The sequence below is a fragment of the Brachyistius frenatus genome, unplaced genomic scaffold, assembly GCF_029030835.1.
Source record: "Brachyistius frenatus isolate BFR_SWC_R1_liver_20210118 unplaced genomic scaffold, ASM2903083v1 Contig_224, whole genome shotgun sequence".
Classification (NCBI taxonomy): Eukaryota; Metazoa; Chordata; class Actinopteri; family Embiotocidae; genus Brachyistius; species Brachyistius frenatus.
Genome location: NW_027210823.1, coordinates 460,001 through 484,183, shown reverse-complemented (window position 1 = coordinate 484,183; position 24,183 = coordinate 460,001). Strand labels below are relative to the sequence as shown.

Sequence of the window (24,183 nt, the reverse complement as noted above, 5' to 3'; positions counted from 1 at the left end):
TAATAGATTAACAATCACAAAACTAACTTTAATAACTGAATTAAAAAAGATGAGTCTGTAAAAGATGCATAGTTTGGAAGTAACTTTTTAAAATAAATAACTTATTTTCCAGCATTAGCAAAACATTAGCTTCAGGGAGCTGGTGAGAGATTTTGAGATAGAACTCGTTAATAATTTGAAAAATACATGAATATTCAGCTGAAGTATTTAAATGTGCTGCTGTTAAATAGGCGTGACTGGTTATTTCTGTTTGTTCAGCATCTCTGCCTCCATGTCTGCACTGCTCTGTTTGTCCAGCAGATGTCGCCGTCAGACCGGCCGACCAGCCGCCGTGTTGTTGTCGGTGTGTCGGTGTGTCTGGACCGGAGCAGCAGCAGCAGCAGCTCCCGGACGGTTCTGTGTCTTTAAGGCCGGGTCCTCACGGCTCACACACGGCGGACGGTGCCACGCTGCGGCGCCAGGACCCGGAGCTCTGCGTCCCGTACCGCCACCCTGTGTGTGTGTGTGTGTGTGTGTGTGTGTGTGTGTGTGTGTGTGTGTGTGAGAGAGAGAGAGAGAGAGAGAGGGGGGGGGGTGTGTGTGCTGTTTGATGGTAACCTATGGATTGGCGGCGGGCAGGCTATTGTTGTCAGCCCGGTGGTTGGTTCTGCTGGAGCTGCACTTTCCCCGGAGAATGCCCAGAGGAACCGGAGCCGTGTTCCTGCACGGATAGCGCAGAGATCCACCGGAGAAACACGGTAATTATTACATTTATAACCCCCTTTAATGCTCATGTTTCCTGCTTTTGTTTATTATTCTCATTAGAATAATAATTTTTAAAAAAAAGATCGCGCGTGCGGCTGCAGCATCGTCTCTAATCACGGCATCGCGAGCGGTTTATCCCACCGGGGGGGTTGTTTACCGTCAGAAAAACGGCTCTGCGCCAGTAAATCCGGTCCGGATCTCCGTGGAACGCGTCCACTCGGTGAGCAGACCGGGTCGGCCCCGCCGGGCGGCTCGGTACCGGGATGAAGGCGCTGGAGGCGGCAGCGGCTCTCAGGCCTGCTGGGAGGTCACAGCTCGGATGACAAGTTCTCCAACACTGTTTAAATGTACCGGAACCAGCAGCACGGAGGGAGCAGGTATTTATATCTGAAGGGAAAGTAATACTGCAGTATCAAATACTCAGCTATTAATACAAGTATTCCTAAAATAGTGTGTAATTATTGGTTAAGTTAAAACAGTCTGACTGCAGAGAAAACACGGAAACATCAATGAGCTGATATTTAAATATGTTGTCCAGGTGAGGTTCATTTTCATGATTAATCTCATGAATTTCTCCATTAAGTAATCAAAGTTCAATAAAATGCAATCACAGCTGCCTCCACCAACAGTGACTCACTGGCTGTTTATTGATCTCCAGCAATTTAATTAACAGGAACTGGAACCAATCAGTTAAAACACACTGAGGCCCTGCTGAGTCAGCTCCTTTCATGGCGATGCTCAGATGCATATACGCAAATAAATTAAGGAAATTTTGGCGGAAAGTAACATCACAATATATTTTTAGTCCAAGGAACAGGGCAAACATCCATTTACTCTCGTGTACTTATGATGTTGTAACTGTAGAAGTTTTAGGGCTGTAATTACAGCTCATTATCAATTAACCTTCCAATTATTTCATCAATCAGTTGTTTATAAAACATCAGGAAACAATAAAAAAACAAAAACGTATGGTATTGTTGAGACAAAGGAAACACAATCAAATCAAATGTTCAACTTTATCCACAAATGCTTTCCAGTCAAGTCAGAGTAATTGAATATATGAAAACATTCAGTCTCTGGGTCTGAAAAGTGAAGCCTCAAAGTGTAGTACCGCTGAGGACCACTAGGGGCTGTCTCCATAGACTCCATCTGTAGTACCGCTGAGGACCACTAGGGGCTGTCTCCATAGACTCCATCTGTAGTACCACTGATGACCACTAGGGGCTGTCTCCATAGACTCCATCTGTAGTACCGCTGAGGACCACTAGGGGCTGTCTCCATAGACTCCATCTGTAGTACCGCTGAGGACCACTAGGGGCTGTCTCCATAGACTCTATCTGTAGTACCACTGATGACCACTAGGGGCTGTCTCCATAGACTCCATCTCCAACACATATGTTTGGGGGCGGGGCTAGTTTGATTGACAGGCCTGCGGTGCAGTCAGGTTTCCACTGCATCCACTTCTTGCTCCTCTGCAGCTTTTCCAGTTATGATAACTTCTAGCTGAGGTGGCGATGGACAAAATGCCGAACTGGAAGTTTCACAAACTGACGGGTGACGTCACGGCCGGTACGAAGGGCGGAGGCCCGGTACGAAGGGCGGAGGCCCGGTACGAAGGGCGGAGGCCCGGTACGAAGGGCGGAGGCCCGGTACGAAGGGCGGAGGCCCGGTCCGATTCTATCCACAGACTGAATGTCTGGAGTTTCATCTTCAGTAAACAGATGACGCAGCAGTTCCTTATTTTTTCTCAGATTGAGAGTCAGATGTTTTCTGTGGACTTCATGTTGAACCAACTCGTCCTCGTCCGGATCCTCGCTGCTCCGCCGGCTCTCACCGCCCTTCGTCCTTCTTTGTTCCTGGTTTTGGAAAAAAAAAAAACAGACTTTCAGTGCATGATGGTGTTGTGGAGATATTCCTCCTGCGGCTGGTTCAGCACGTCCAGATTACCGTTCTGTCCTCAGTGTGGATTAAAGCGGATTAAAGCCCTCGCTGCTTTGTTTGGGGATGAATGCTCTGAAATTGTATGTCATGTAATACTGAACCAGACAGGCAGAAACATACTTACTGATGTGTGAACGGACTTTTACAAGACTCCAGTCTGGAATTCTGGAAGTCTGGAAACCAAGACGCTATCTTGGTTTGGAGGAAAAAGTGACCATATTTGGACAAACTGGGGAGGAGCTACGTCCACTTTTATAAACAGTTGATGGGCGGATTCAACCATCAGTGATGTCATCAACCATCAGTGATGTCGTCAACCATCAGTGATGTCATCGTTGGTTTGTGAACGTTATGAATCCTCCAGTTCAGATTCTGTCCGTCACCATCTTTGTTCGTTCAGAGCGGTTTGGAGCAGGAAGTGACCATATTTGGACGAGCTGGGGGAGGAGCCAGCGGTGGATCGGACCGATCTGATCGGAAACCTGACGATACTACGTCCCGCCCACCGATAGCTGTAACCTGACTGCACCACAGACCTGTCAATCAAACAGACACGCCCCCAAAAACAGGTCTTCTTGAATCTTCTTTTGTAATGAATGAGGGATTATTTTCAGATGGACCTCCAGGTAACTTCCCCCCTGGTGTACGCACCTGGAGGTCATCATGCTTTCCGTCTGTGTCGGATGGATGAAACCAAACCTTCTTCCAGACCATCAGGACTTCACCTGTTCTTTCTAACAGTTTGTTTGACTGTGATTTTGCTGATGACAGCATTTATTCTCTGAGATGAAGTCGTTCCAAACTGAAGTGTTCGTCCTGCCGGCTCCACGTCGCCCACCTCCATCAGCCGGCTGCACTCGTTGTTCATCTCACACTAATCTCTCTTCTCTTCCAGATATTGACATGAAGAAAGACATCGAGACTCTAATAGCAGAGGAACGGGCCGATATCATCTTGAAATATGCTACGGTGAGATTCAGTCAGGATCCGTTCTCCACCGCGTTTTTGCTTTTTACATTTTCTCTATTTGACCTTCTTTTATAAATTTGTGCTCCAGATTTCCAGATGCTGTGATGTGTTGACGGTGTGTCCACGTTATCTCCCGTGTTGCGTGTTGTTAGCGTGTAGGAGGAGGAGGAGTTCACATGAGTTGATTGTGTGGTTGAGAACAGCAACAGAAACACTGAGTGAGTGTGTGTGTGTGTGTGTGTGTGTGTGTGTGTGTGTGTGTGTGTGTGTGTGTGTGTGTGTGTGTGTGTGTGTGTGTGTGTGTGTGTGTGTGTGTGTGGGCGGATGTGAGTCGGCTGCCAGAGTGCATTAATAAGACGTTGTGTAATATTGTTTGTGGCGGTGCTTCGAGGGTTGAAGAATGATGACCACAGATATTAAACGGAAACATTGAAACGGGCATGAAAACCCTTCGAGGAACAAAACTGGGTTAAAGACTAAAACTGGATGAAGTCTGCAGCCAGCGAGTCTCCAATGGACCCAGTTCAGCCCAACAGAACCAAAGATAGCACGGTGCTGCGTTCAAGATCAACCTCCAGAAGCTTCCCCAGAAAACTTTTCAAAATAAAAGCCCTGATGAGTGAGTGCTTCCTCCAGCTCCTGCTGCTGGTGTGCTTCCAGACGGCTGAATGTGCTGATGCAGAGATGGAGGTTAAATTTAGCTGAGCGGCGTGGAGCGGAGCAGCGAGGAGGGAGGGGTCTCGCTCCGTCTCGTCATGGCAACAGCTGTGACACACCGCGCAGCGATCGACGTTACACTGACCTCCGGGGACGGGCTGAACTCCCGCTGCCTCGTCACGCCTCTTTATAGAAGCACACACCACAGCTGTTTGTTCCCTGGAGGATTCTGGGTAAAAGCCTGCTGCAGATACACACAGGTTCTGCTGCTCTCTGGCTCCCTCTGATGGTGCATTCATGTTACAGTGTTGCTCGGCACTATTTACGACTCTGAAGGTCCCGCTGCTGCTTTACGTTAGCTGCTAATGTAGCTAACAGTCGGTTGGTGCTTTGCGTTTTTCATACAAACCCGGTAGCTGCATGTGAATATTTCAGATATTTATTGAACATGTGGCCAAATTAGTTTTTGACTGGACTGAAAATGTCAGTAAACGTCACAACTCGTGAACTCAATAAAAAAATTCCAAGGTAAACACCTCGTAAACACTCTAAATATGACGTATTTGAAGGCAGCACCAGTTCAAAACAGACAACTCACGTCAAAGTTCATCAAATTTAAACTTCTGGCGCGACCACAGACGGTTTTAAGAGTTCGTAGCTTCAGGTCTGTAAAATGGTTCTGATCCAGAAGTGTCTTCAGCTGCAATACCAGCGAGTGCCACTAGAGGTCGGCTCCAAAAAGCCTCCGGCTCCATAGACTCCCATTCAACTTCTCTCATCAAATCCAAAGTGAATAAAATGTGTCCATCAGTGATCTCGGTGTTGTTAGCTAAAGTCACTCCTTCTTCTTAGTTTTCTGGAGGTCCATCTGAAAATAATCCCTCATTCATTAGAAAAGAAGATTCAAGAAGACCTGTTTTTGGGGGCGTGTCTGTTTGATTGACAGGCCTGTGGTGCAGTCAGGTTACAGCTATCGGTGGGCGGGACGTAGTATCGTCAGGTTTCCAATCAGATCAGTTAGATCCACCTCTGGCTCCTCCCCCAGCTCGTCCAAATATGGTCACTTCCTGCTCCAAACCGCTCCGAACTAGTAAAGATGGTGACGGACAGAATCTGAACTGGAGGATTCATAACGTTCACAAACCAACGATGACATCACTGATGGTTGATGACATCACTGATGGATGACAAACGTTCACAAACCAACGATGACATCGTTTCTTGTTCTCTTTTTCTAAAAGTGAACTCAAAACACGAAATCTGCAGTTCTTTGCAGCGTCTGTATAGAAGCTGAAATTTAGCCTCACGTTGACAAATATTATCTTTTTTTTCTCTATAAAACTCTAAAAGCTGAATGAAGCCGTGCAGTAACTTAAACTAAAGTTGAAACCTGTTTTGACCTCTGAAGGATCGGTGCGGTAAACATTCCCGTCACGGTACGTCTCATGACTACTGAACATAACTCCATCTGAGGGAAGAACAGCAGATCAGTCTGAAAACTTTATAAAATACAAATCAGCAAAGAATAATTCAACACATGTTGTCATACAGGAAGTAAACGCTGTGTCGTCTTAAATCTTCCAGCCGACTGTTTCTTCTGTTTTACAAATAATATCTGAGTCATCATTTTCCGTCGTCTGTGTTTGAATCCTTTCGTAGTGAAGCAGCAGATTTAAATGAATCTCTTGGCTCCGATGTCTCTGTAACACTCTGCCGCTGTGAGGAAGTATTTTTAGTGCTCTCACTTTCATGACATCATCGTGGTGCCTCTGGGGCTCCATGGAGCCCCCCCCTCCCCCACCCGCCCTCCCTGAGAGCAGGAGGCTGATTGGCTGCCTTCCAGACCGACTGTTCCTCAGAGTGGAGTGAGGAGCCTCCGAGTTTCTTCCCGCTCTGTTGGGTCAACACCGCGACCACATTCTGGCTTAAATGGATTTTCCGTGATAAAAACATAACTTCTAAACTTGATGATTCTGTTTGTTCTCAGTTTTACTGTTTACTGTCACTCAGAGTTTCTTCAGTATTTAGACATTTGTGTTTGAAGCTTTTAGTGCAAACTGTCACTACTGACTTTAAGAAATATGATTCCAGTGTACAGTTTTTCTCTTGCTGCTTTCACCTCAAACCCAGAAGATGTTCTCCACCTCTGAGTCAGAGTTTTACTTCATGTAAACAGAGAGTTTGTCCTTCTGTTGGAGGTTTCTTCTGTTAAAAGAGAGTTTTTCCTTCTGTTGGAGGTTTCTTCTGTTAAAAGAGAGTTTTTTTTCCTTCTGTTGGAGGTTTCTTCTGTTAAAAGAGAGTTTTTTTTCCTCCTGTTGGAGGTTTCTTCTGTTAAAAGAAAGTTTTTCCTTCTGTTGGAGGTTTCTTCATGTTAAAAGAGAGTTTTTCCTTCTGTTGGAGGTTTCTTCTGTTAAAAGAGAGTTTTTTTTCCTCCTGTTGGAGGTTTCTTCTGTTAAAACAGAGTTTTTCCGTCTGTTGGAGGTTTCTTCTGTTAAAAGAAAGTTTTTCCTTCTGTTGGAGGTTTCTTCATGTTAAAAGAGAGTTTTTCCTTCTGTTGGAAGTTTCTTCGGTTAAAATAGAGTTTTTCCGTCTGTTGGAGGTTTCTTCTGTTAAAAGAGAGTTTTTTTTCCTCCTGTTGGAGGTTTCTTCTGTTAAAAGAGAGTTTTTCCTTCTGTTGGAAGTTTCTTCTGTTAAAATAGAGTTTTTCCGTCTGTTGGAGGTTTCTTCTGTTAAAAGAGAGTTTTTCCGTCTTTTTTAGGTTTCTTCTGTTAAAAGAGAGTTTTTCCTTCTGTTGGAGGTTTCTTCTGTTAAAAGAGAGTTTTTCCGTCTGTTGGAGGTTTCTTCTGTTAAAAGAGAGGTTTTCCTCCTGTTGGAGGTTTCTTCATGTTAAAAGAGAGTTTTTCCTCCTGTTGGAGGTTTCTTCTGTTAAAATAGAGTTTTTCCGTCTGTTGGAGGTTTCTTCTGTTAAAAGAGAGGTTTTCCTTCTGTTGGAGGTTTCTTCATGTTAAAAGAGAGTTTTTCCTTCTATTGGAGGTTTCTTCATGTTAAGAGTTTTTTTTCCTTCTGTTGGAGGTTTCTTCTGTTAAAAGAGTTTTTTTCCTTCTGTTGGAGGTTTCTTCATGTTAAAAGAGAGTTTTTCCTTCTGTTGGAGGTTTCTTCATGTTAAGAGTTTTTTTTCCTTCTGTTGGAGGTTTCTTCATGTTAAAAGAGAGTTTTTCCTTCTGTTGGAGGTTTCTTCATGTTAAAAGAGAGTTTTTCCTTCTGTTGGAGGTTTCTTCATGTTAAAAGAGAGTTTTTCCTCCTGTTGGAGTTTTCTTCTGTTAAGAGAAAGTTTTTCCGTCTGTTGGAGGTTTCTTCTGTTAAAAGAGAGTTTTTCCGTCTTTTTAGGTTTCTTCTGTTAAAAGAGAGTTTTTCCATCTGTTGGAGGTTTCTTCTGTTAAAAGAGAGGTTTTCCTTCTGTTGGAGGTTTCTTCATGTTAAAAGAGAGTTTTTCCTTCTGTTGGAGGTTTCTTCTGTTAAAAGAGTTTTTATCCTTCTGTTGGAGGTTTATTCTGTTAAAAGAGAGTTTTTCCTTCTGTTGGAGGTTTCTTCATGTTAAGAGTTTTTTTCCTTCTGTTGGAGGTTTCTTCATGTTAAAAGAGAGTTTTTCCTTCTGTTGGAGGTTTCTTCTGTTAAAGTAGGTTTAGTTTGTTTTATTTGGTTCCTGTATTCTGCCTCGTCCTTTTAAACATGATGACATCACAACAGGGTCTAATCCTTAAACATTCTCACATCTCTTCTTGTTCTTGCTCATGGCAATAAAACCTTTTATTTATTCACCGATCCAATAGTAAATATATATTATATTATTATATGAGTGTGTTTGTGTTTGCAGGGCAGGCAGGGCGGGGTGGAGATCGACCCCTGGGAGGATGCCGACTACAGCATCTACAAAGTCATTGACCGCTTTGGCTTCATGCAGTAAGTCCGTCCCAAGTGTCTCCTCACATCCGACCAGGTGGTGGTGCTGGGCGGTCGTCCACTCAGGCCTGATCTTTGGTGTTTTATGTCTCTTTCTGTTGTGCAGTGAGGACGAGTTGCCGACCCCGACCGCACATGAAGAGAAGGTAGAGGAGGGAAACGGCAGCGACCGTCGGAGGTGGTTGTTGTGTGTTGACCTGCTGATGATTCCTCCACAGAGGAAGCAGCTGGACGTGGAGCGAGCTGAGAAGTGGCTGAAGATGGCGAAGAAGTGGGACAAATACAAGAACAGCGACCGGGTGAGGCTCCGCCCAAACAGATTTCATTTTTAATACTTCACTGCTGGATTCCTGATGAAAATGTAAGATGAGGGTTTCTCTGCTGGTTGATGGGAATTGAACCAGCAACCAACCAGCAGGTTCTTAGGTCGACACATCTTAGTTAACGTTAAAGTTCTGGGTGTTTTCTATCGGACCTCGTTGGAGCCGCCAGAATGTGAAGTTTTAAACCCATTTAACACCTCAGAAACGGTGCTGTGACACACACACACACACACACACACACACACACACACACACACACACACACACACACACACACACACACACACACACACACACACACACACACACATACTTCCGTGTCTCTCTGAATACTTTTCTACAGTGAAACCGTCTCTTTGAATGCGTCGTAGAAGAACAGTTGGTGACTCACGTTCACAGTCTCTCTGTGTCTGTGTGTGTGTGTGTGTGTGTGTGTGTGTGTGTGTGTGTGTGTGTGTGTGTGTGTGTGTGTGTGTGTGTGTGTGTGTGTGTGTGTGTGTGTGTGTGTGTGTGTGTGTGTGTGTGTGTGTGTGTGTGTCAGATGGTGAGGAGGGTGTATAAAGGAATCCCCCTGCAGCTCAGAGGAAGAGCTTGGTCTCTGATGCTGGATGTGGAGAAGACAAAGAGGGAGAACGAAGGCAAATATGAGGTCATTATTATTATTGTTATTTAGTCGGAGTCAGATTAGAAGATGTATTTTATTTAATTTATTTAATTTAAATTAAGGGAATGGAATTTATTTTTACTAATTATTTTAAATTATTATTATTATATTTAGTTTAATTTGATTCAATTCAATTGGATTAATGTACTTAAAATGTATAAATTATTTCAATTTACTATTGAATTACCCCACTCTGTACTGAGGTGTGTTTGTTTCTGTGACCTGCACCTCCTGACTCCTCCACTCTGTACTGAGGTGTGTTTGTTTCTGTGACCTGCACCTCCTGACTCCTCCACTCTGTACTGAGGTGTGTTTGTTTCTGTGACCTGCACCTCCTGACTCCTCCACTCTGTACTGAGGTGTGTTTGTTTCTGTGACCTGCACCTCCTGACTCCTCCACTCTGTACTGAGGTGTGTTTGTTTCTGTGACCTGCACCTCCTGACTCCTCCACTCTGTACTGAGGTGTGTTTGTTTCTGTGACCTGCACCTCCTGACTCCTCCACTCTGTACTGAGGTGTGTTTGTTTCTCTGACCTGCACCTCCTGACTCCTCCACTCTGTTTCCTGTCAGAAAATGAAGGAGCAGGCCCGACTGTGCTCCTCTGAGATCAAGCAGATCGACCTGGACATCAACCGGACCTTCAGGAACCACATCATGTTCATGGACCGCTTCGGAGTGAAGTGAGTATCTGGAGAACATGTTGAACCGCTGCAACCTCGGAGCTTTCGGAGGAGGATCCTCGGAGAACCGATATGTGGATGTTTTAACGATCGTAAGGTGGAGTCGTCCACATCCTTCTGTCCGAGCAGCTGGTTTCTCCAGGTGATCTGGCTGCCAGGTTTTTCACAATAAAAGAGTGAAACCAGTGTGTGACCTCTGGGTGAACCGAGATTGAGAGGCGGTGCCGCCTCGGTTCTGCCGGGTCTGTGGAACCCGATCCGGAACAGAGTGATGTCACTGACAGCTTAATGGAGAGCAGCGCTGGAAAAACGCTGCAACCTTCAGCAGGAGGACAGAAAACTGTTCTCACAGTTTAAAACAAACAAACCTTTTGTAGACGGAGAACAGAAACGGTTCTATGTTCTCTATGTTCTCTGTATGTTCTCTATGTTCTCTTTGTTCTGTGTATGTTCTCTATGTTCTCTGTGTTCTGTATGTTCTCTATGTTCTGTATGTTCTCTAGGTTCTGTATGTTCCCTATATGTTCTCTATGTTCCCTGTATGTTCTGTATGTTCTCTATGTTCTCTGTGTTCTGTATGTTCTCTATGTTCTCTTTGTTCTGTGTATGTTCTCTATCTTCTCTAGGTTCTCTGTGTTCTGTATGTTCTCTAGGTTCTGTATGTTCTCTAGGTTCTGTATGTTCTCTATGTTGTCTATGTTCTGTATGTTCCCTGTATGTTCTCTATGTTCTCTGTGTTCTGTATGTTCTCTATGTTCTGTATGTTCTCTGTGTTCTCTAGGTTCTGTACGTTCTCTATGTTCTCTAGGTTCTGTATGTTCTATAGGTTCTGTATGTTCTCTGTGTTCTCTATGTTCTCTAGGTTCTGTATGTTCTCTAGGTTCTGTATGTTCTCTATGTTCTCTGTTCTCTATGTTCTGTATGTTCTCTATGTTCTCTGGGTTCTGTATGTTCTCTATGTTCTCTGTGTTCTGTATGTTCTCTGTATGTTCTGTGTCCGTTTGTTTGTCTTCATTGAATTCTGTTTTGTGTCTAAAGTCCACTGTAAAAAATATAAAATGCTTAAATGTTTAATAATAACCCCCCTCTCCCCCACCTCCGCCCTCCCCCACCTCCGCCCCCTCAGGCAGCAGTCTTTGTTCCATGTCCTCTCTGCATATTCAGTCTACAACACAGTAAGTAGTTTTTTCATAAAACATTAAAATTCCAACATAAATTGATTTAACCGATAAAAATCTTCAGACTTTCAGTGTCGAATGTTTTTTACGTGGTATTTGTTCAGTATTTGGACACTTAAAAGCAGCTGATTCAGCACTCTGTGTTTGAAAAGTGGAGCCGACCTCTAGTGGCACTCGCTGGTATTGCAGCTGAAGACACTTCTGGATCAGAACCATTTTACAGACCTGAAGCTACGAACTCTTTTATATACTGTCTGTGACTCAAACACAGATATGTTTGGGGGCGGGGCTTCTTTGATTGCAGTCATGTGCATCAGGAACAGTCTGAACTCTGATCGATCCTCACGTCACACTTTGTGCATTTTATTTGGGTGAGGTACCTGTGGGTTACCGTGGTTACCTGCCACTGTTTGTCTTCCTGCAGGAGGTGAGCTACTGCCAGGGGATGAGTCAGATCGCCGCCCTGCTGCTCATGTACATGAACGAGGAGGACGCCTTCTGGGCGCTGTCGCAGCTGCTGACCGACCGCAAGCACGGCATGCACGGTGAGGTTCACTGCTTCCTGCTGGTTTTACAGGCAGAGCGCCACCAAGAGGAGGAGAGGAACACTGCAGGGATTTCCGTCTGGTGGGACAGACGTTAAAACCTCCCTGCTCCTCTTTTTTAGGCTTTTTTGTTCCCGGGTTTCCCAAACTGCAGCGGTTCCAGACGCATCACGATCAGATCATCTCCAAACTCATCCCTAAGCTGAAGAAACATCTGGTGAGATCACAGCCAGATGTTTCACGTGATGTGCGGGCAGTTTAAATTCCTGCAGACGTTCACTGAGTCTCCGTTGGTGTGTGCAGGACAGAGAGCAGATGTCTGCAGGGATTTACAGCACCAAGTGGTTCCTGCAGTGTTTCATCGACCGGGTGAGCAGATCGTTTCATTGGATTCTCATTTTAATTACGTCACATTTCAAATAGAAAACAGACAGAATAAGAGAGCGGCTGGTTTGGACTCGTCTCACTTAATTATCAGGTTATCTGAAGGCGACTCGGAAAGACATTCATTTGATATAATGAAGTATTGAGAGTAACTGTGTTCATGATGAATTATTGACTGAAGACTAAATCATCTGATTGAGGGATAAACTGCAGCGATTGTTTAAACTGGTATAAAAGTGCAGACGTGTCAAATTCTGATTTATTTACAGTGTAGATCGTCACGTGGTCTCAGTACACTGTACAAAACATACCGTGTTAAAATTTCAAGAAAATGTAAAAAAATAGAAATAAAAACACGTTAAAATTCAATATTATCACGATAATTTTACTGTCAAAAAAAATCTCTTAAAAATCGAAATTGTTTTAGAAATGACGCCATCAAAATAAACATTTTTGATGTTTATTTATTTTTTAAACACGCATAATTTTTCCATTAATACGTCTCTGACTGAACTGATATCAAATTATGAAGATATTTTTCTTTCCTCATTAAAATCCAGGAGGAGAAACATTTTACAATTTATAGAGCTTTAGCATTAGTTCACCTCCGGGAGAAAAGAAACTGAAACTCTGAATAAAAACGAGCCGTCAGCTTTTACAAACAGCAGAGTGGCGCATTAAGAGCTGTCAAGCTAAACTGTTATTAGCCTTCTCCGCGAGCGCCCACAATCCTGTGGCGGTGGTCTGGCAACGTTCGGCTCCCGTCAGCACGGCTCGCCGGGCTCTCGGGCCTCTGAGGTCTGGTACCGACCCAACGAACCTCCTGACTCCTCGGAGCGCCGCTGTGTTTGTGGTCCTCAGACGCCGTTCACGCTGACGCTCCGGCTGTGGGACATCTTCATCCTGGAGGGGGAGCGGCTGCTCACCGCCATGTCCTACACCGTCCTGAAGGTCCACAAGAGTAAGGACATGTCCACCAATCAGAACACACACACACACACACACACACACACACACACACACACACACACACACACACACACACACACACACACACACACACACAGACACAGACACATACACACACACAGACACATACACACACAGACACAGACACATACAGACACACAGACACACACACACATACAGACAAACACAGACACACACTGCTGACGGGCGGCACGGTGGTGCAGTGGTTAGCATTGTCACCTCACAGCAAAAAAGGTTCCGGGTTCGAATCCGGTCCTGGGCCTTTCTGTGTGGAGTTTGCATGTTCTCCCTGTGCTTGCGTGGGTTCTCTCCGGGTTCTCCGGCTTCCTCCCGTCATCCAAAAACATGCACCTCAGGTCAGGTTACCTGGCGCCGCCTAGTGGCAGCCTGCTGCAGCAGCTCCCCCCTGAGAGCCCCCCTGCTGTAGTGAAGACATTTCCCCTCGGGGATTAATAAAGTGTATAAAATCACAAAAAAAAAAAATCAAAGAGACTCTGAAGGTTTCCAGCTGCTGTTCGGTTTCTAAAACGTCTGCCAGACTGAAAATGTGGGAAAGTCTGTGTTATAATCCAGATTGTACCTTTTTAATAATTCTTTAACTTGATAAAAACAAAGCTGAACACCTGTTAGCAAAGTGAGACAAGCAGCTGGTTCCAGACGTGTCAATCAAATCTGCAGCAAACACCTTTTGTTTTGATGATTATAATTATAACTTGTCTTCTGATCAAACTGCCATGAGCTGAAATGAGCCAGAAACAGGAAACTTGGCACAATAACCGGAAATGAGCCCCAATACATTTCTTTAAAAGGCTACGCCCCTCACTGTAAGTCACCAAAACGCTGACAGTTTCATTAAAATCTACCACCAGGGGGCGCTACAAGTGCAGAAAAATGGGATGTTCAAAACACAAATCAGGAATAGTTTTGGTCGATCTTTGCAAACTGTTAGGTAGGTTAGGTTAGGTAGTTACTTTATTAATCCCCGAGGGGAATTTTTTTTTTCGCTACAGAAGCAATAGATAATAATAGAATAGAAAAGCAATAAAATAGCAGTAAAATAGCAGCAAAAACTGGAATGATCTCCTGTATCAGGAATGATCTCCTGTATCTGGAATGATCTCCTGTATCAGGAATGATCTCCTGTATCAGGAATGATCTCCTGTATCAGGAATTATCTCCTGTATCTGGAATGATCTCCTGTATCTGGAATGATCTCCTGTATCTGGAATGATCTCCTGTATCTAGAATGATCTCCCGTATCTGGAATGATCTTCTGTATCAGGAATGATCTCCTGTATCAGGAATGATCTCCTGTATCAGGAATGATCTCCCGTATCTGGAATGATCTCCTGTATCTGGAATGATCTCCTGTATCAGGAATGATCTCCTGTATCAGGAATGATCTCCTGTATCTGGAATGATCTCCTGTATCTAGAATGATCTCCCGTATCTGGAATGATCTTCTGTATCTGGAATGATCTCCTGTATCAGGAATGATCTCCTGTATCAGGAATGATCTCCTGTATCTGGAATGATCTCCTGTATCAGGAATGATCTCCTGTATCAGGAATGATCTCCTATATCTGGAATGATCTCCTGTATCAGGAATGATCTCCTGTATCAGGAATGATCTCCTATATCTGGAATGATCTCCTGTATCAGGAATGATCTCCTGTATCTGTCCTTGTGACAGCAGCCGGAGGAGTCTTTTGGAGAACGTCCTCCGCTGTCCCTGCAGCAGGTGGAGAGGGTGGTCAGGATTATCCAACATGGATAATAGTTTGTTCAGCGTCCTCCTCTCCACCACCTTTTCCAGACTGTCCAGTTTGTAGCCGATGATGGAGCCGGCCTTCTTAACCAGTTTGTTAAGTCTGTTGGTGTCTCTGGCTCCAATGCCCTCCCCCTCCCCCCCCCCCAGCAGACCACAGCGAAGTACAGTTCACTGGCCACAACAGATGGTAGAACATCTCCAACATCTTGCTGCACACATTGAAGGATCGAAGTTTCCTCAAGAAAAAGAGTCGACATGAGGCTGGTACGCAAATTGCAGAGGGTCCAGAGAAGATTTCACCAGCGGCCTGAGGTGGGCCAAGACCAGCCTCTCCAGCACCTTCATCACATGAGATGTGAAGGCAACCGGTCGGTAGTCGTTGAGGCCAGATGGAGTCGTCTTCTTGGGGACAGGAACCAGGCAGGACGTCTTCCACAGCACCGGGACCTCCTCCTGCTTCAGGCTCAGGTTGAAGAGGTGTTGTAGGACCTCAGCCAGCTGGACGGCGCAGGTCTTCAGGACCACGGGGCTGATGCCGTCAGGTCTTGCAGCCTTGCGCTGGTGGAGTCTCTCCAGCTGTCTCCTAACCTGGCCAGTCGTCACAGAGAGGGGGGTGAGGGGTGTGTGTGTGTGTGTGTGTGTGTGGGGGGGGGGGTCGAGGTGTCGATGGAGGAAGAGCCCTGTGAGATTGAGGGCTCTATGCAGTTCACCAGGGGGCGCAGAGGGGGGAGGGGGAGGCAGCAGAGGTGTTTTGGAGGTGTGAGGTGTGGAGGAGACAGATGAGGGCGGTGAACTAAACCTGTTGAAGAAACAGTTTAGCTCATTGTTCCTCTCCAGGTTCCCCCTGGTTGTTCCTCTCCAGGTTCCCCCTGGTTGTTCCTCTCCAGGTTCCCCCTGGTTGTTCCTCTCCAGGTTCCCCCTGGTTGTTCCTCTCCAGGTTCCCCCTGGTTGTTCCTCTCCAGGTCCCCCTGGTTGTTCCTCTCCAGGTTCCCCTCTGGTTGTTCCTCTCCAGGTTCCCCCTGGTTGTTCCTCTCCAGGTTCCCCCTGGTTGTTCCTCTCCAGGTTCCCCCTGGTTGTCTCTCTCTCCCCTTGAACCCAGTAATCTCCTTCATACCGGTCCACACCTCCCTCACGTTGTTCTGCTGGAGTTTGGCCTCCAGCTTCCTCCTGTAGGAGTCCTTGCACTCCCTCATCTTCTCCTTCAGGTGGCGCTGCACTCTCCTGAGCTCCTCCCTGTCCCCAGACCTGAAGGCTGCTTTCTTCTGATTAAGAAGAACTTTCAGGTCACTGGTGATCCATGGCTTATTGTTGGGGAAGCAGTGTCCAGTCCGGGATGGTACGGTGGTGTGTTCACAGAATTTAATGTATTCTGTGATACAGTCCGTCCTGCTGTTGATGTCCTCCCCATGTGGTCCACACAGCACATCCCAGTCCGTGGACTCAAAGCAGTCCTGCAGGGCGTCTTTAGCCTCCTGTGTCCACCTCCTCACAGTCCTGGTGGTTACAGGCTGCCTCTGCACCAGAGGAACATACCTGGGAGTCAGCAGGACCAGGTTGTGGTCTGATCTACCAAGGGGGGGGGGGGGCAGTAGTACTGTATGCATCCATGGCATTAGCATACAGGAGGTCCAGAGTTTTATTGTTCCTTGTGGGGCAGTTCACATACTGGTGAAAAGTTGGCAGTACTTTATCCAGACTGGTTAAAGTCTCCAGTAACTAACAAAAATGCACCGGGATGCTTAGTCTGAAGTTTAGACACAGTGGAGTAGATGGTGTCCACTGCTGCCTCTACGTCAGCTGATGGAGGAATGTAAACAATGATAACAATGGTGGACGTGAACTCCCTCGGTAAATAATAAGGGCGCATCCCCACGGCTAGAAGTTCAATGTCCGGGCTACAGAAACGTTCCTTCACACACACGTGGTCGGGATTACACCACCTCTCGTTCACATAGACTGCAATCCCTCCACCTTTCTTCTTGCCGCTCCGAACAACGTCTCCGTCCCCCCGAACAGGTCCTGAAGCCGGGTACGGCCGCGCTGTGGTCCGGGAGATGTGAGTGCAGCCATGTCTCGGTGAAACACATGATGCTGCACTCCCGGTACTCTCTCTGGGTCTTTACCAGCGCCGAGCTCGTCCGTCTTGTTGGCCAACGACCTCACGTTCCCCGTTAAGATCTCCGGTACCGATGGTTTGTATTTCCTCCTCTTCACCTTCATCTTAGCTCCAGCTCTGCAACCTCGACGTCTTCTCCGAAGTTCAACGGGGATCTCAGGCCTCGCTCCGGGCAGCAGCAGTAGAGGGCTACTCAGCGCGATCAGCTGATCACGCGAGTAAACAATAACAATGGCCCCAACCAGAAACGTGGAAAAATTACGGTCCATTGTCTGACCGTTAACTTAACACACGAGAGAAAGAAAAAAACAACAACTCTGAAGAGGAGAAAGGCTTAAAAAATACTAATAACAACACACTGTTGTAGCAGGCTGCCGCTAGCGCGGCGCCATCTTACATTTTAACTGTTGCTTTTTTTCACCTAAAAAAGTTTTCAGGTGTTTAAAAGTAATCTGAACACAAATCGTTTAGATTCGATACTTGAAACCGAATCACGAACAGCAACTTGATTCAACGTTGTTTCTGTGGGTTTAACTTTGTGTGTGTGTGTGTGTGTGTGTGTGTGTGTGTGTGTGCAGAGCGCCTCCTGAAGATGTGTCTGGAGGATCTGAGAGAGTTCCTTCAGGAGCGGATCTCTCAGACGTTCTTCCACAGCGATGACATCATCGTTGAGCAGCTGCATGCGTCGATGTCGGAGCTGAGGAAGATGAAGCTGGACCTTCCTCCTCCAGGTACTTTAACACTGAGCCGGTCCGGTCCGGTCCAGCATGGTTTCAGCACTGAAGGATAAAGAACTGCTGGAACCTGTTTTTGTTTCTGGCCTGTTTTCAGGGAAGCCTGACGAACTGCCCCGTCAGCCGCTGGGTCAGGAGCTGCCGGTGCTGCTCGGTCCGTCCGGAGGGAAACCGTCCGCAGCCAGAGCCGGACTGAGCCTCCGCATCATCTCCCAGCAGCCGGACTCCATCTCCCCCGACCAGAGCCCCTCCAAGGACCCCAGAGACTTGGACGCTGTGGACGAGGCCCCGCTGCCTTCGCCAGACCCCGTCATCATCCACAGTCAGGCCCCGCCCACCCCCGACAGCTCCCCGCTGACGGGGCCCCCGCCATACTGGCCGCCGGGGAGCCGGGCAGCGGTCCCGATGGACCCGGTGGACCAGGAGGGGGGTGAAATGAAACCCGACCCAGCAGGACCTCCCTCAGCCTCGGCAGACGACCTGTCACCGGCCCTCAGCGGCGACCGGTTCTCCTCCCGGGTCCCAAGGACTTTCATGGCGCCCGTCGCCATGGCAACCTCTCCGGCTGTGGGTCTGTCTCAGTCCGAGAGCGGGTCGGCTGCAGAGCGGGTCGAGGACAGCTACGTGAACCAGCTGCTGGGGCAGGCCTTAGCCCTGCCCTCCGACCAGGACCTGGACCAGGACCAGGACCAGGACGTGGACCAGGACCAGGGCCAGGACCTGGACCAGGACCAATACTGGAGCGCAGTGTCGGAGGACATAGAGACGCCAGACGTGTCATGAACACATCACCGACTTACTGATGATGTAAAAAGGTTTAATGTTGATGTGGAGCAATAACTGCTTTAATGTTTCCAGATTCAGGACCAGTATTATCACCTGTGATCTGATTGGTCGGTTTTAAAGAGGTAATCTTGTTACGGAGTGTTTTTGTAGTGACGGTAAGAAGCAGGAATCAGCTGATGTCACCGTGGGACCTAAATCTTCACCTGCAGTCGATAAAATTACGATGAACATATTTGAAAATGACGACGGAGGATCTCGGTCGTTGGATCGGACGTCCGCACGTCGCTGCATCGAAGTCCTGATTAGCTAACAAGTAGAACGTCAACGTTTTCCTCAAACGTACTAAAGAAGAAAAACTTCATATGGTTAAAATTTTGATATTTTGGCATCCAATGAAATGTCAGCAAACACGTCACAATACGTGAACTCTGAGCTTAACGAACATTTCGAGGTCTGAGATCATAACGTCCTCAAGAGGGCGCCGTTCACACGGAGTCTTCTCGTGAACACGGTAAACACGACGCCATGTTGTTCCTCATAAATCCATCAAGCTACGTGGAAAAAACTAGAATTACCGCCTCCGCTCAACACTCGATGTTCTGTTCAAACACGTGTAGATATCGATCTACAGGTGACCTTTGACCTCCAAAGTCTAAACAGTTCGTTGCAGCGTTCCTACAAAATTGCATTAACAGGCATGGGTCAATGTCAGGTGACCGTGGCTTTGACCTTTGACCTTTAAACACCAAAATCTTACCTGGTCATTGTTGGTACTAAGTGAATGTTTTTGCTAAATTTGAACAAACTCCCTCAACTCGTTCTTAAAATATTGCGTTCCCAACAATGGGATGGACAGATGAGGAGAATATGAGGTCAGGTGACTTTGACCTTTGACCACCAAACTCTAACCAGTTCATCCTGGAGGCCGAGTGAACGATTCTCCCATATTTAAAGAAATTCCAGCCAGGCGTTCCTGAGACATCTTGTTCAAGTGAATGTGTTGAATTGGGATTACTTGGTCTTGACCTTTGACCTTTCCCCCCCAAAATCTATTCACTTCATCGTTTGTATCAAGTGGATGGTTTTGCCAAATTTGACCAAATTATCTGAAGGCGTTCTTGATATATCGCTTTCACGAGAACATGCTCGGAGGCCTAAAAATACTCGACACTTAAATGCTTTCAATTTTATCGGAATAAGAAATATTGGTTTTGGCAGAAAGAAATAAAAATGAACATTGTTGGTAATCAGATTACTTTAATACGAGCTAACGAGCCGGACGTGTGCAGATAAATCACCGCGATCGCTGCGTTTCTTTCAAACACATTTCAGCGCCCAAAGCTTGTTTTTTTGGCCTTTTGAGAATTTCCCAGAATCCCGCTGACTTTAACTCTGGAGCATACACGCTAAATTGGCTAAAATAAAGTGGAACGTCTCCGAGCCGTCACCCTTTACAGCAACACGCCCCTTTTTGTAGTTTTGTACTGTTTCGTCCGACGTCCGCTCGGTCCGCCTTTATAAAGTGTTTGCTAGCAGAGTTAGTTTTATTTTTTTGTACGAACGTCTCGATGCCTTATTTGGATCGGCTTCAGTTCTTCCGTTGTTGTTCCGACGCTGTTGAACCTGACCGGACTCCATCTTTCAGGTGTCGGACTGACCGTGACCTCTGACCCGGTGAGCTGGCTCATCGTTATGATTGTACACTTTGAAACCTGTTCGGCTCATTTTAAAGACGTGTATTTTTTTTTTTTTTTTTATTATTTATTGTTTGAGTCCTCGTAGAAAAGGCGTCTGCTCTTCTCCGCTCGTCCTTCTGACACCGTTTCCTTCGTTGTACCTTTGGAAGCGTGAGCTGGATGTCGGAGAATATCTGGACGTTGTGTTTGAAGTTGTACAGTGTTGTAGAAGCAGTAGGTCGAGAAGCATCTCCTCAGCTGTGTGCTTGGAAATCAAGAAACGCTGACATCTGGTGGTCGGTTTAGGTTCCAGCGTGTCTCTAGATGTAGACGAGTAGAAATGTTCTAGGAAGGTTTTCAACTCTAAATCTAATCAGATTTCACAAGTTTAGCAATTTAATGTCATTATTTTGACTGACGCGAACATGCCTTATGATGTTGGAGCGTATTTTAAGGCTGAAACTGCAGATAATTGTGTTTTAAAGTAGGTGCAGTTGAACAAATCTGATGGTGTTCAGCGTCTTTAAATGAGATGCGGTTGTAGTTCATTGTTGAGGAGGAACAATACAACTTTTACTTCTTTGATTTTCTGCGTCTTTGCTGTCTTTTAGAGTAAAGTTGGGGGGGTGGGTTGGGGTGGGGGTGGGGGGTTACGGGGCTTTTATTCCAGAGGTGTTGTACAGGAAGTTAGTTTCAGTGTCAGACATGAAGCGACACACGTTTTTATATTCAGTGTGAATTATTTCCCGAAAACGCATCTAGAAATCGAAGCGCTGCTTTAAACCCAAAACTTTCCTGAAGATCATCACGTCTACGTTTTCTTCAGTACTTCATTGATATATTCAATTTTACACAGCAAACAGGAACTCCTGTTATTGTTGATTTTACATTTATTTGGTTAGTAATTCGCTAATTTATGTTATCAGAGTGTGTAAAATAAACTTGAATCTCTTTTAAGAAAAACAACAGCTAGCTCGGACTAGCCTGAGTGCAGTTACAGTGAAATCTAATTTACGGACTTTGTCCAACATATTTCACAAATCTTTAACAGTTCCAGGTTTAACAAGTTAAATATACAGTAAAATTGGTTTTAAACCAAGTTTTTTTTCCTTTCTTGTCCGCTTTCTAAGTAAAAGATTTCCTCGGACAGCTGCCTTCAGGTTTGAACTTAATTAACACTCAACAGTAAATTGAGCTCAAAATGGAGAATCGACCATTAGTAAATACACTCAAATTAATCATATAAAATGGAATCTATATATAAAATATATATATATATATATATATATATATATATATATATATTGGTGAACTCCAGGCCACTTTATTGTTTGTTTATCTCCGTTTTGAAAACTTCAATGAAAAACAATTAAATGCAGCGCAGTTTGGTTTTATTGTGAAAATCATAACCAGAAGTGTTTTTTCAGCAGGTTGAATCACACCTGCAGGTTTAATTAGGTCGTGTTGTGGCCACAGGGCGGCGCTGTCGAGCAGCCGGTTATCAGGGTCTGATTGGTTCCCTGTGCGTAAAAACACGTCACTCCTGTTCAATATGTGGTCAGTTGTGTCTCCGCAGGTCAGTCTGCAGCAGCTGGAGGTTTAAACTTTCAGCTTTACACCGAAACTTCATGATTTCATGGAAAGTTTTTACTCTTCACGCTGCATGAAGTGATCAGATCAATAAAACACTCAGACATCATGTCCAGCAGCTTGTTGGTGAAAACTCTGGAGGACCTGAGCCTGGACTCGGGCTATGTGGCCGAGGACCCCTACTCGTCCCTCAGCCTGTCCTCCTCCGGCGGGTCGGGGACATCTCAGCCGCACACGAGCACTCCTCCGCGGGCAGCGCGGTGGCAGCACGCCGGCTCCCTTTACAGCCGGAACGGCAGCTGGGACACGGTGAGCACGCTGCCGGAGGACGCAGCGGACATCCTGGCCCGGTGCCCCTGCCTGCCCGAGCTGGAGGAGTACCCGTGGACCGAGCGAGAGCTGCGGGACGTCCTGGGTAAAGTGTCCGGCTCGGACGCGTCGTTCACCGGGGAGGCGGTCCACCGGCTGTCCGTGCTGCTCCGGCGGGCTCTGGTGCGGATCTCCCGGGAGGCGCAGCGGCTGAGCGAGCTGCACCGGCGGTGCACGCGCCTGGAGGTGCAGAGCGCCGTGAGGCTCGTGCTGAGCTGGAGCCTCGCCGAGAGGTGCGTCTCCTCCGCGGTGAAGGCGGCGTCCTTGCACTGCATGAGCTCCGGGAACACCGCGCATCAGCGGGGCAAGTCGGCGCGCTGCGGGCTCGCGCTCTCCGTGGGCCGCTTCTTCAGGTGGATGGTGGAGACACGCGTGTCGGTGCGCGTGCACGAGTACGCTGCAGTCTGCCTGACAGCCTGCGTGGAGAGTTTGGCAGAGGAGGTGGCCGGACGGGCTCTGCAGGCGGCGAGGCTGGCCGAGGAAGAGGAGCCGGGGCCGGTCATCTGCTGCCCGGTGACCGCGGAGCTGCTGGAGGGAACCGTGAACAACGACGCGGAGCTGTGGGGGCTGCTGCAGCTCTACGAGCATCTCGTATGTGGCAAGAATGCAAACGGTGAGTTCAGACACCCAAAGACATATTTTTTACCTTCTTTTTTTTTTTCTTTTAAACAATTAAAGGCAAGAAAGACATGAAAACATTAAAGTGGAACATAAGCTGATGAATTTATCCAGAAAAACCACCAATCATTCTGTTTCCAGCTTCTATACAGTAAATATTTGCCCACACCTCTTTTAAATGGAATATTTTTATACTTTGAACTGTTGGTCACACTGAGGAAGAGATTTGAAGTCTTCATCTGACTTCTGCGAAATTATGAAGGAATTTTACTTTATTTTGCGACCGTTTTAAATAAATCATCAAACATATGAACAGATTAAATAACATTTATGGGGAAGAAGTCTCAAGAAGCACAAAATGGCATGACATTTGCGCACATGTTGGCTTTTATATTTAATTGACTTTACTTTATCATAAAGTTTGTTTTAAATCACGTAGGTTGTTTCTTTCCACCTCGGTGAACAAATGTCACATGTTCACGAATGAAAACAATCACGGTTCATCGCATCCTATGAAAACGCGTGTTTACACGAGGCCGTTCGGCTGCTTCTTATTGTCCCTCTGACTTTCCTACTCGGTCCTCTGTTAAACCGGGTCGGTACCACACAGCAGACGAGTTAATGATGGCGACAAATTAGACTGGAGATAATAATGATAAGTTCCGGAAGTCTCAGAAGTTCACCGACACCGTGAAGAGCAAAACCTCTCAGACAGGAAACCGGCGGTTTGGGAAACAACAGACTCAGCAGATCCTTTCTGATAGAAGTCTGTGTGTTCTCATTCGTTTATTTATCTAATTCAGCGCTTCAAGTTTCTACATCTCAACACGCCTGCTGACAGTAAAGTGTTCCTGAGCCCATGCAGTGATTTCCATTACAGAATCATGGCTGTTTTATTAAAAGCAGTGCTGCCTGAAGGTCTGAAGAGATATAAGATTTTATTTTGACGGTATGACAGCAGAAGTGCGTCTTCAGACGGCATGTTGTGGTTATTTTGTGGTCTGCTGGCTGCAGCTTTAGTTGCAAGTATTCCTGCCGGCCTTCCAAATCCAGACTCCCGAATTTAAACTTAGAGACACAAGTCACGACTTGGCTCCTCCAGATTTTGGTTGAATAGTCTTCTGGTACGGTGTCGGTCAAACATCCAGGACACGGGAACCCGCAGCGGGAATAAACAAAACGTAGAAGCTGATTTTTGATGAATCTGAACTCTCACAGCTCTGATTAATGCACCAACATGGAAAACTCAACTCCACTCAATGAGGCACCATATTTCTCTGCCTGCTGCATGCTGGGATACAGCCCCCCCGCCCCTCCACCCTCCCATGAGAACGAACAGGAAGACGCCGGTGGAGTAAATGAGTGAGTGTTGTTAGCCTCTGACCCACATGGTCCACACAAAGAGGCTCTTCACGGCCTGAAGTTCACGGCTGCCGTCCGTCTGTCGGGTGAACAAACAGTCTGTCACCCATCTGCAGCGTCACACA

General features: G+C 46.4%; 2 protein-coding genes across 6 annotated transcripts in view; both read left to right on the top strand.

Annotated features, from left to right (window-relative positions):
• Nucleotides 1-579: 579 nt before the first annotated feature.
• On the top strand, nucleotides 580-19,350 carry LOC138633512 (USP6 N-terminal-like protein). 3 transcript variants are annotated; one of them, XM_069719778.1, is made up of 15 exons: nucleotides 580-737; nucleotides 827-1,121; nucleotides 3,581-3,654; nucleotides 8,186-8,271; nucleotides 8,378-8,417; nucleotides 8,490-8,570; nucleotides 9,136-9,243; nucleotides 9,830-9,939; nucleotides 11,066-11,114; nucleotides 11,542-11,662; nucleotides 11,785-11,879; nucleotides 11,966-12,031; nucleotides 12,908-13,007; nucleotides 17,502-17,654; nucleotides 17,755-19,350. In XM_069719778.1, the coding sequence occupies exons 1-15, from the start codon at nucleotides 600-602 to the stop codon at nucleotides 18,438-18,440; spliced, it is 2,202 nt and encodes a 733-aa protein (XP_069575879.1). In that variant the 5' UTR covers nucleotides 580-599; the 3' UTR covers nucleotides 18,441-19,350. The 3 variants fall into 3 exon arrangements, with proteins under 3 accessions (XP_069575879.1, XP_069575880.1, XP_069575881.1); XM_069719780.1 differs by lacking the exon at nucleotides 827-1,121 and having other exon boundaries at nucleotides 646-737; XM_069719779.1 differs by lacking the exons at nucleotides 827-1,121; nucleotides 3,581-3,654.
• A 2,050-nt stretch (nucleotides 19,351-21,400) lies between these two features.
• LOC138633510 (ankyrin repeat and BTB/POZ domain-containing protein 2-like) overlaps nucleotides 21,401-24,183 on the top strand; it is a 13,891-nt gene continuing 11,108 nt past the window's right edge. For all 3 annotated transcript variants that reach the window (XM_069719767.1, XM_069719766.1, XM_069719765.1), the window contains exon 1: nucleotides 21,401-22,691. In XM_069719767.1, coding sequence (XP_069575868.1) covers nucleotides 21,818-22,691 — 874 coding nt within the window. In that variant the 5' untranslated portion in view covers nucleotides 21,401-21,817. The remainder of the gene's footprint in view (nucleotides 22,692-24,183) is intronic.

Bases quoted from the DNA above. Each gene is read 5' to 3' on its own strand.
- LOC138633512 (XM_069719778.1), top strand. From the start codon at position 600: ATGGATTGGCGGCGGGCAGGCTATTGTTGTCAGCCCGGTGGTTGGTTC. The intron at 8,571-9,135 runs GTGAGGCTCCGC...TGTGTGTGTCAG, and splicing joins AATACAAGAACAGCGACCGG to ATGGTGAGGAGGGTGTATAA. The intron at 9,940-11,065 runs GTGAGTATCTGG...CCGCCCCCTCAG, and splicing joins ATGGACCGCTTCGGAGTGAA to GCAGCAGTCTTTGTTCCATG.